Genomic DNA, 11,395 nt, shown 5'->3' with positions numbered 1-11,395 from the left:
ACTCTGAAAATTGTACCTAACATGACTAAACTGAAGCCTGTGTATTGTTGCCAGCAGCTATATTTATTATTATTATTATTATTGATTTTGTCTGCGTAATTATTTATTTGTTATTTTATTTGTTTTATTTATTGCTATTTAATATTTTTACTTTTTCGGACTGTTACCCTTTTTTGTGTGATAATCGTCTGTATTGAACTGCATTGATATTCACTGCAAAAATTCCTCGTATATGAAAATGTACTTGGGGGAACAAACAGATTCTGATTATTTCTTTATTCATATGTTTTTACTTATATTTGTCTGTTGACATATAGCCCCGTTAAAAGGAACAGACATGTTCACCTTAATCAGTTGAATGACAACAAAACAAACAGCAGAGCACCATGACGGCTGGACCCTGGTGGACTAGACTGAAACAGTGTTCCCCATAGGACACAAAATAAAGGTTATAAAGAGGTTAAATAAACGCCAGGGGGTATGGTGGACAGTTTGTCTGTTTCCCCAAACAAGAAATTATTCAAGTCCCTTTCTTTCTTTATTTCATTTCTCTGAATTTGATTTAACTGATGCAATAGCGTGCAGGCCGTGGAGGATTTCATGCTGTGAAGTGAGGCTCACAATGCCACTTCAGCCTGGAATTATCGCTTTCTACAATCTAAAAATAAAGTGACATCAAGAGACAGGTTTGCAGGTTGGCAACCTGTCAGACATTGATCTTGTCGTCATGAAACATTTGTTTGATCCTTCCCACCTTGAGCGGTCAGCTCTCCAACAGCGGCAGCAGTTAAAACTACAATGTGCACCAACGGTCTCCAGAAACTTGCCCTTCCGGTCAAGGCTGAACTTGACGCAGTTGGTGGCAATCCAGCTGGTAACGAGAGCCAGAGATGCGTCATCTCCACCTGCTGCAAGTTGGTACTCCCTGGGAACCCCGGTGTGTTACAGAGTGCGACTGTCTGAAAAGCCAAATTAATGTCAAGTCTTCTGCTGAGGCCATGCATGGAACGCAGAACGTGTCCCTCTCTCGCTGACTCTGCAACGTGAACTTAGGCTGGATATCTTAAAGAGCTCAATCATAAAACACGCAGATCATTTCAGATGCATCACTTCCAAATATAAACTCCCCCAGAAGGCTGGACACAGCCCTGCAGAGGGCTTCCACCCGAGTCATGTGTCTCATTTACCTCCACATTTGCATCCATGTCGTCGCCATCCAAACCGCTAGGTGTCGCCGTGCAGGGGACCCAGAGAAGAAAGCGGAAGTTGTCAGCGGAAAACGATTTATTTATTTCTGTCTATGTAAACATATAATAATCGTAATATTATTATGATTATTTTTTTTAAATTTGTTTATTTAGTTATCTGTTGCTATAATATTAATTATATAATTGGTTTAATAACGTTTACTCGGCAAAAATAAGCGGATGCGGAAGTGGCTGCTCGGGCTCAGCGGCTGCTGCGTCTCTGCCCTTGACCCACGTGAGGCGGGTTGCGCTGACTAGTCCTGTTGATCTCGTTCATTTAGTTGATTCAGTTGATTCAGTTGAGTTCGTATGAAATATTCTTCCATACGTCATATCCAGCGGGTTGACGGTCGGCCGTCACGCCTCCGCCGCCGTGCTGTTTGTGGGGTTTTAGTCCCTGCGTCATGTCTGGGGGGTGGAGGTCCTTGCTTGTGCTGCAGCGGTGCGTGGCCGCGGGACGAGCGGCGCTGTCGGCGCGACACGGCGCCGGCCTGTCAACGCCACGCGCCGACAGCGCGTCGCTGAGACATGCGAGTGGCCTCCCGCGGTGTCAGCATCACCCACGGACCTCCACGTCCAGGCTTCCTTGTATCCCGGGACAGACCGGGGCCAAAGCCCTGCAACTCGGCCTCTGCACTAAGGTGGGTGCTACGGATTTTAGTTATAATTATGAATATTGCTATTATTAGGGGTCTAGCACGAAGTGTTTGTTCAGATGATTATTATTATTATTATTATTATTATTATTATTATTATAGTCATTCTTCGGCTGAAGGTGCCTGCCGATCAGAAACCGCGTAACCCGCGGACACGGAACTAATAAATTATATCCGGGGCGGTCCAGACATGTTGTGCTCCAAGTTTGATCGACGTTGACCCGGAGGATCTGGGGAAGGAATCGGAAGTAGTAGAGCAGGGCACAATATGACGTCATCATCCAATTTGGTATACAGGTACTCCTCACTTAACGACCACGACCAGCTCTCCAACCCGTCGCTGTTGTACGCTGCGTACAGTACCACGGCGTCTCAGCCTCAAGCGTCTCTTCTGCCTTTTTACACTATATATACTATATACACTGCATACATCTCATCACTGTTCTCAGTCTCCTTCCCACAGTCTGTTAGTATTCACTATACTAGCGTTCGCAATCTCCCCTCACTGTGAAATAACACTATATACATGATATATACCAGCCACGCCCCCTTACCTTGAAATAACTGTATACATTATACATATCAGCCACACCCCCTTAACGTGAAATAATGCATTAATATTATTTTATTATTATTTCATTAATGTACAGTACTTTGAAGTTGCATCTTGTGTATGAACTGTACCATACAAATAAGGGTTTTTATAATTGTTATTATTAGTGGTAGGAGTAGTATCAGTGGTGGTGCAAGTACATTCTTCCAGTACTAATGTGTATTCAGTTTCAGAGACTACTTTTACTCAACTAGATTTCTAACACAGTCAAGTTAAAAATAAATCAGGATTCACAGTTATAATAACCGTTCATAGAATGGTCTAGCTCATATCCTGCCTACTTACATCTGCCTAAATATATAGTATTTACCTGCAATACTTTACTGAATAAGAGAGAGATGGTTTATCCAAAATGCTTACTTTTTTTTTTTTTTTTTAAATAAAGTCCTAAAAAGTATGACATTTAACTCCCTAGTAACTGCAGGTGCCCTGCATTGCACTCAATGCAATGCCGTCCCATGTCCTTCAGTGTTTGGGTCATGTATCTAAAGGACCTTCTCTCTGGCAGGCAGGGAGCCCTGAGGAAGACGAGTACCCGCCGCTGCCGGCCTACACCCCGGACCCCGGGCCGGAGAAGAGGGAGGTGTACATCGTCCAGGCCGAAGGTCTCCCATGGAGCTGCACGGCCGATGACGTGCTGTGCTTCTTCTCCGGTGAGCGCTCAGAACCAGAACCAGGACCAGAATAAGTATAAGATAGGGCTTTAATGGATCTCCCGTAGGGGAAATTCACGCGGAAAATGTCCAGGAATTTGTCATAATTCATATTGAATTTCACTGATTTACTCTTTAGATTCCCTCAAAATAAAAAATTTGGACTGAATAAAATGATTCTTGTGAGAATTGCATTCACGGCTCAGAGCCGAACCAACTCTTCCTCATCGTTCAGAAAGTTCTCCCTCACTCAGCGTGCGTTACACCGACTGAACCAAACGACCCCAGAGTCGGAAAATAAGAAGTTCTTACTGAGTGACCAGTGTCCAGAACCCAATTTCAAAAGAGTCACACCTTTCATCACCACGGATAGTCATCGCTTTCAATGTGAAACTTGTTCTGCAGGAGCTGCTATTCTTTCTGGAACTGATTTAATAGATGAATTAGTTCAGCCTTACAACTTTGATCTTGCAACACTAGAGCTAGTTTCCATTATTATTATTATTATATATTTTTTTTTAAGTGGAATTTGAAAGAAAAATTCACAGCGAGGTTGTACGCTGCTCAGATTGCAGGATCCGTGACGGCGTGAATGGGATCCACCTGACGCTGAACTCGCAGGGGAGCCCCAGCGGACAGGCCTTCATCGAGCTGGAGCACGAAGAGGACGTGAGGAAAGCTCTGGAGAAGCACCGGCAGTACCTCGGCCCACGATACGTGGAAGGTTTGTTGTCATGTCATATTTCAGTGAGGGAGCTCATGTAAAGCGATGGATGGATGTATAGAAGGAAGGATGGATGGATAGAAGGAAGGATGGATGGATGGATAGAAGGGTGGATGGATGGATAGAAGGATGGATGGATAAAAGATAGATGATAGATGGATGGGTGGAAAGATATAGGTGGAGTGATAGAAGGATGGATGGAGGGATAGGAGGATGGATGGATGGATTGATGGATGGATGGATACTTTATTCAGCCCTGCAGGGAAATTGCAGTGTCATAGCAGCTCACATCAAACAAAAGGTAGTAATGATGAAGTGATGTCAATAAGCAATAAACCTGAGGATTACCTCAAAATTGGCAATATACAACAAAGCTAAATCTAATGGGGAAAATAAATGATGCCGCAAAGTATTAGTTAAAAGGTCTGTGCTGACAAAGAACTCTGAATATTCTTTCACTTTCAAAACACTCGAGGTGACGCTCAAATGAGATAAAATAAATTGTCAGGTTCAGGTAAACTATATTTGGGTTTTGCTGGAGTAAATGTTTTTATTTATTTTTGGCGTTCTTTCTTATCCCGGCCCGAACACAGCCGCGCCTCAAGGTGCCGTAGAAGTAGAACATTAGGTTGACATCAGATTAGAACGTTAGGATTGTTAAGAGAAAGCTGTGGTTGTACCGTATGAGTGGAGCTAAATAACGAAGGCGCCAGCCTCGTGAAGGACGGTCCCTCCCACACTGTTTGTGTTCCAGTTCGCGAGGTGACCAACAGCGCCGCAGAGTCCATCCTGAAGACGCCGTACGGCGCAGCGGCGCTCGACGGTGTGGTGCGGCTGCGGGGCCTCCCCTACAGCTCCACGGAGGCCGACATCCACAGCTTCTTCTCTGGTATTTTGATGTCGTCACGGTGTTCTGCTTGTGGGGCCTCTGTCAATTGTGTTTTCATCCATCGCCGTTTTCCTTCATGTTTGAACCGCAGAGTTTGGTCTGGTTTGGAATTGAATGATGTGAACTGCCTCAGTGGTGCTGCGCGTCCTTAAAAATGTTTATTTATTATTTGTATATGAGGTCTTAATTTTAACATGATTTTTAAAATTGCATTTACTTTGAAAGATTTATTCCAGTTGCTGATCACTTACCCTGCTATCTGACCTCAAGGAAACTGTTCTCATAACACTTCATAGAATCATCTAGTTCTTAAACATACACTGTTACTACCCAATACCTACCTTTCTGTTCCAAATATATAGTACTTACCTGCCAGACCTTTATTGAGAAACAGTCTTGAATTTCATTATTTCATAATTTGTCTTAAAGTATTAGATTTTACTGAGAGTAAAGTAATAGTCGGTATGAGAACAGGAATTCAATAATTACATTACAGATTGCGTTGCACATTATTATTGTGTGACAGTACTGGAGATATTGGCCATGGCATAAAAAAAATTGTTACATTTAATTGCTGAAGTGAAACCAGGTCTTAATAATAATAATAATATATGTGAAATAACACTGTACAAACTGTAATAACTTACAAATAATATATATTTATAATTAATAACCAATAAGTAATCTTGTGGAATGGAATCGCTTTGTATATTCTATATATTTGTATATATTTGACTATAATTGTTTCATATTTTTTGGCTGTTTGTGTCTATTTGTCTGTTTTACTTATATTTTATTTTTACTTTACTTTTTATTTTCATATAAATGTATTTTTTTTAAGACCGTTAAAGCAGCACTGTTACTTTTGGGATTTGGCGCCCCTACAGTTTATGAATGCCATTGCACTTTCACGCCACTGTCGTAAAACTCTGTCCGGTGTCCGAAAATAATACATTTTACCAGACAAATTTGAACCTGTCGGTCACTTTTCAATAGCAGTCAGTTTTACAGACGCAGATATAATGCACACCTAGGTTACAGCGTCCCTTGCACCGACCTCTTCGCTTCAGCAAGCGCTCAGTCCATGGGGAGAGAGGGCGTGGGGATCGGGCCCTGTCACCGGTGAAGGTACCAGATGTGCTCGGCCTACCAGATTGGTTCGCACGTGCGAATCGGGTTGAAACAAACCCTGTGGCGCAATGAAAATGAGGACTGGTGCGGGCCAGTGTGAGTTTTGTATAACAATTACTGGCCGACATTTTGGCCGGCAAGTTTATAATTTATCTTTTTAAAAACTTTTTTTTTTTTTTTAATACATTTAACTAGACAAAAAAACAGTAAGTACTGGAGCCAAACATTATCAAGTGATGAAATAACTCACTTTCCCCGCGGTTTCATGCCCGAACCCAGAAGTTACATAGTTCAAGAACCTGTGTTTGGGCGGTGGGGGGTAATGAAAGAGGTGCCAAGCTGTTATTTTAAGGTAAAAAAGTAAAAGTGTTGCTTTAAGCTTCTTTTTTTTTTTAACGCTGATTGTCTGTAGAGAAACGCTCCAATCCTCACCAAGACAAATCCTTTGTATATGGAAATGCACCTGGCGGATGGTTCTGGTACTGATGGTCTGTCTGTGCGCAGGTCTGGACATTGTGGAAACCGGCGTCACCATCGTCAAGGACTTCAGGGGCAGGAACTCGGGAGAAGCCTACGTGCAGTTTTCCTCCCAGGAGGCGGCGGACGAAGCTCTTCAGAGGGACAGGGAGCTCATAGGAAACAGGTTAAAGACTATTTAACCTTAAAGACTACTACTATTAAAGACTAAAATCAACGTTACACCGCGTGTCGAAGTGAATTGTTCAACAACTCAGACAGTTTCATTTTTAAGAGGAAAATTTTTTTATCAGCAATGACCAAGAATATTACGGTACCAGGGATGGGTTATGAGAAAGGAAACCTTAAGAGGGATCCATCGACCGTCCCTCACCTGGAAAACTGTCCTGAAATAGGATTGGTGTGTTTCTCTACAGACAATCAGCATAAAAAAAGGCTTAACAGTCTGAAAAATGAAAAATAAAACATTGTAATAAAGTAAAAAGTAAAAAAAAAAAAAAGGGGGGGGCAAATATACTGTACAATCTGGAAAACTTTAAATTAAGTTTTATATTATATAACAACACGCTGAATCTGTTCAAAATAAGAACAAAAAGTTTAAAAATGTTTTTTTAAAAAGCAACTACACTGTACAATCGAAAAATAAAAAAACAAATTGTCTAATATGGAAATTTATGCAAAATATAAAATGCCATTCTATGCACAGGATAGGTTATTGGTATGGGTATATAGGGTATAAATGATGAAGTATTTTTGTTAGTGAAATCTCCAAATGTTATATGTGGGGGTTTTTTTAATTAAAAAAATGACTTGCAATGAAGTTTTAGATTACATAACAATTATAATCTGAAAAGCAGCTAACCATAAACAACGAGAATTATCTTGCTGAACCTGTTTAGACACATCGTACAACACAGAAGGAGATTAAGGGTTTCATTTCTGAGCGTTTCCACCCAGAGCAGCAGTTAAAAATAAACCAAAGTTTTGTTTTTAAAGAGGTCGAACCAGTTGTGGATGAATGGAGGTGCACGTATCCCTGAGAAAAGATGATCAAATCTGTCTCTTTTATTTGTCTTCAAACTGGTGCAGGGCCGCAGGTTATTGATCTATGACACTTAAACCTTGAGTTTTTAGCTCAACCTGTTGCCAGACCTGGATCCAGGTCCAGAAAAAAACCCCACAAACCTTAATATGAAAAGAATGTTAAATAATTTAGCATAAGAAAATAAAAATAAATGGAATTAAATTCAAAGAATTCAAAGGCTAAACAATAAGGCTAATCCACAACAACAAAATTTAATTCAGATTATATACAAGATGTATAAATGAGTATTCATTTGGGTATAAATACCCAGATAAAGGAGAAATAAAATACCATTATTTGCGATATTAATAAAATAAATTGTGTTTGCTTGCACTTCATCATTTAATCAGCAGCATGAAAACCTGTGTTTATTTAAATGAAAGTTCTCCGGCTGCTCCCTCTGCTTCAGATACATCGAGGTGTTTTCCTCCAGAAGCAGCGAGATCCGCTCCAGTTGGAGGAAGAACGATGCAGGACCTGTTCCCTCCACAAAGAGCAGGAGAGGAAGAGAAGAAGCTCCTGCTCCACCACAGAACCACCGCTCTGGTGAGGATGGATAGAAGGGGGTGGATGGGTGAATGGATGGGTGAATAGAAGGGGGTGGATGGATGGGTGGATAAAAGGGGGATGGGTGGATGGACGGATGGGTGGATAACAAGGGGATGGGTGGATGGGTAGGTAGATCAAATAGATGGATACTTTATTCATCATAAAAAAATCTGCAATTATAATAAAGTAATAGAATGAAAATATAACAAAGAAAATGGCAAAATATGGAAACATTTTGAACGGTGACAACAGGGCAGTAGACACTAAATATAATAAGCAACAGATGTAACGAATAGACTTGAAGATTGAATAAAATGTTTTAATGTTCAATAAACCTAATGATAAACATTAACTACAAGTATGGACGCACGACTGAAATTGTGGGCCGACACCGATGTTTAAAATAACAATTTAGCCGAGTGCCGATGTTTTCCGAGTTCTCCTGAACGCGGATATAAAAAAAAATAATTATAAAAGCCAAAACGGGTCGCTCTGGTGACCTGTAATAGACGTTGGGTGGTGTAAATAAAGTCTGTGTGGTGGAGGAGCCAAAGCACCTTGGACGTGTGTGTTGAATATACGTTCAAGTGTTGTTTACATTCACATTATACACAGGACACAGGTTCAACTGTACTGATGTTTACAACATCCGAGCCGAGGAGACCTTTTTGTCCCTCCTTTGGTTCCTTATTCCGAACCCTAAGTCGTTGCACCACCCTGCCCTGTTTTACAGGGCGGAGCAACGCGTCTTTCTTACCGTAGTTGTAGTTGCGTGATTTAAGGAATTATAATTGAACTTTGGATTTACTCTCGTTAACAAAGGTTTAATTGTGGACATATTCCTTCCCCGGTGGAATTTGGAACAAACGCTTTGGTTCATGTTTTTGACGCCGGAGTCATGAGGGAGTATTTTCAGCTGCTCAACCTCCACCCAAACCACGTCAGCTCCCACGTGTGGAAACACTGTATAAATATCGCTCCGCCCCATCTTATTTGCCTTTAGGCCGATGGCGGTAAAGGCCAATATCAGCCGATCAATTGGTGCATCCCTAAATACAAGTGTAAAATACGATCGTACTTTTATTGAGTCTGAGGGACGCTGGAGAACATCCAAACCCACCATGTGTCAACCATCAAGGGAGTATTTATCAGTATTTATTAGTATTTATCCGTATTTATCAGTTTATTAGTACTTATTGGTATTTAACTGAATTTATTAGTCTTTATCAGAGTTTTTTAGTATTTATCTGTAGTTATTAGTATTTATCAATATTTATCAGTTTATTAGTATTTATCAGAGTTTGTCAGTATTTATTAGTATTTATCAGAGTTTATTAGTATGTATCAGAGTTCATCAGTATTTATCAGTATTTATTAGTATCTATCAGTATTTATTAGTATCTATCAGTATGTATGAGTGTTTATCAGTATTTATTCTAACTTTGTTTCCCTCAGCGTCTGTGTTCAGCTCTGCTGTGCCGCTGCACTACGTCCACGTGAGGGGTTTGCCTTTCCAAGTCAACGCACGGGACATCGTGCAGGTACAGCCACTAAACAATAAAAGCTGAGCTTTCCTTCGCAGCAACTTCCATCATTTTCCTTGCTTTTCTTTTTTTACATTGATTGATATTTTAATCCGCCGGCCAATCCCCAATGAATAAAAGGCCGTCAGTAATCAACACAGTCATTTATTTCTCGTATTTTCCTGCGTTTCATTGTTATTCATTTTTGTATTTATATTTATTTTTGTAGCATTCAATTCAATTTTTTCTTTTATAAATATCACATTTTAAAAAATGGAGGAAAACGATAAAGTGCAGTTGAAAAGTTTATATATATATATATTTTGTTTTTTTAAGAGATCAGCCTGGTGTGAACTCAGTAACAGACTCATTATACTTTAGACCAGGGGTCTCAAACTACAGGCCCAGGGGCCACATCGGGCCCGTGAGATGTGGCCCGCCACACGGTGATACTATATCAATAAATCTGGACCGCTAAGTGTTTATTTATTTTATTTTTTTTTCTAATCACGATCAAGGTTTATAAATAGAAAACAAAATGTTATGGATGATAAGAGATATTTCTAATGTTCACAAATGTGCGGCAGCAAAACACAAAACCAGACCGGCGGGCGGGTTTACCCGAGAACTTCAACACGGGCCCCCTGGAAGCAGACAAGCCGGCCATTGGAGTTTGGGGGGCCCCGCTCCGGACGCTGCCGCGCCCTGTGTCATCTTTCTGTTTCCTCCCTCTGGACAGTTCTTCTCGCCGCTGCCGCTGTCCAGGATCCTGCTGGAGTTCGGTCCGGACGGGCGGCCGAGCGGGGAGGCCGACGTGTTCTTCCGGAGCCACCAGGACGCGGTGCTGGCCATGTCCCGAGACAAGCTGCACATCGGTGAGGGCCTGAGGCTCCGGGGTCCCTGCCTCACACTGTTAACCCTGTTAAACCCTGTAAAACCCTGGAAGGCACGTGATGCGCCAGAGGGGGCCCAAATTATGTTTTTCGTGCTTTATTTTTCCCCAACAAGAATATTTTCATCGGGTAAATTCCTTGATTCGTGGACTCGTTGTCCTTCTTGTTAGTTGAATACAATATTAATTATTTAAATGACTCTTTTTCTGCCGCTTGTTTAAAGACTGTTTGATTCTTCCCTTGTCGTTTACTTTCTCTTTTTTATCGTTTATTTTATTATCAAGTTTCTCAGTCCATGTGTGTATTTAATATTTTGTGTATTTCGCTGATCGTTTATATGATAAATGCTGCGTCACTAGCGCGCCACTACCACATTCAGCCACCAGGGGTCACTGTGATGATGATGATTTTGTCTTAATGATTATATTAAGCAAATTATATATTTATTTATGTAACATAGCAACAATAAATAAGAAAATACCCTACTAGGAGCAAGTGTTATGGCATAGTATAATATATTTATTTGTTCTATATTATAGTTTAAAGTAAGAATTGTTGCTGACTGTTTGTCTGGTCTTTGGTTTCAGGACAGCGCTACGTGGAGTTGTTCCTCAACTCAATACCAACCAACGCCGACCAAGGGTGAGAAGTTAAACTCACACCCTCAAAATGTAGAAACGTTCTTTTTATTTCCTCAACGCGGAGAACGTTTGAAGTCGGCGTCCTCCGGGCAGATTGTTCTTAATGCACATCCGCCGGTGATGTGGAGGCGTTTCAGTCGAATCCACTTTATGGACGATCGCCACGGGAGTGTGAGATGAAGACGTGTGACTCTGGGTTTTTCTCCGCAGGTGAACGCACGCGGACGGAGCCATAGAAACTTGTATTTATTTTCCGCAAAAGTGGAACTCAACCAATAAACGTGATCCTGTCAAAGCCGCCGCGGTCTGAGAGTC

At 41.2% G+C, this 11,395-nt stretch overlaps 1 protein-coding gene across 1 annotated transcript; it reads left to right on the top strand.

Annotated features, from left to right (window-relative positions):
• The first annotated feature begins 1,469 nt into the window (after positions 1-1,469).
• Positions 1,470-11,378, top strand: grsf1 (G-rich RNA sequence binding factor 1). The gene is made up of 10 exons (XM_080003999.1): positions 1,470-1,888; positions 3,025-3,169; positions 3,738-3,893; positions 4,648-4,782; positions 6,418-6,556; positions 7,884-8,020; positions 9,479-9,564; positions 10,286-10,421; positions 11,027-11,081; positions 11,291-11,378. Exons 1-10 carry the CDS (start codon positions 1,652-1,654, stop codon positions 11,292-11,294), a joined length of 1,230 nt encoding a protein of 409 aa, XP_079860125.1. The 5' UTR covers positions 1,470-1,651; the 3' UTR covers positions 11,295-11,378.
• Positions 11,379-11,395: the final 17 nt, after the last annotated feature.

The sequence above is a fragment of the Zeus faber genome (genome assembly GCF_960531495.2).
Source record: "Zeus faber genome assembly, chromosome: 7".
NCBI lineage: Eukaryota > Metazoa > Chordata > Actinopteri > Zeiformes > Zeidae > Zeus > Zeus faber.
The sequence above is the reverse complement of the archived record's forward strand: the minus strand, read 5'-3'. Positions and strand labels throughout refer to the sequence as shown.

What these genes read in the sequence shown, in the direction of transcription:
- grsf1 (XM_080003999.1), top strand. Translation starts at nt 1,652, where the DNA reads ATGTCTGGGGGGTGGAGGTCCTTGCTTGTGCTGCAGCGGTGCGTGGCC. An exon ending in CGGCCCACGATACGTGGAAG is followed by an intron (nt 3,894 to 4,647) that starts GTTTGTTGTCAT and finishes TTTGTGTTCCAG; the next exon opens with TTCGCGAGGTGACCAACAGC. An exon ending in CATCCACAGCTTCTTCTCTG is followed by an intron (nt 4,783 to 6,417) that starts GTATTTTGATGT and finishes GTCTGTGCGCAG; the next exon opens with GTCTGGACATTGTGGAAACC.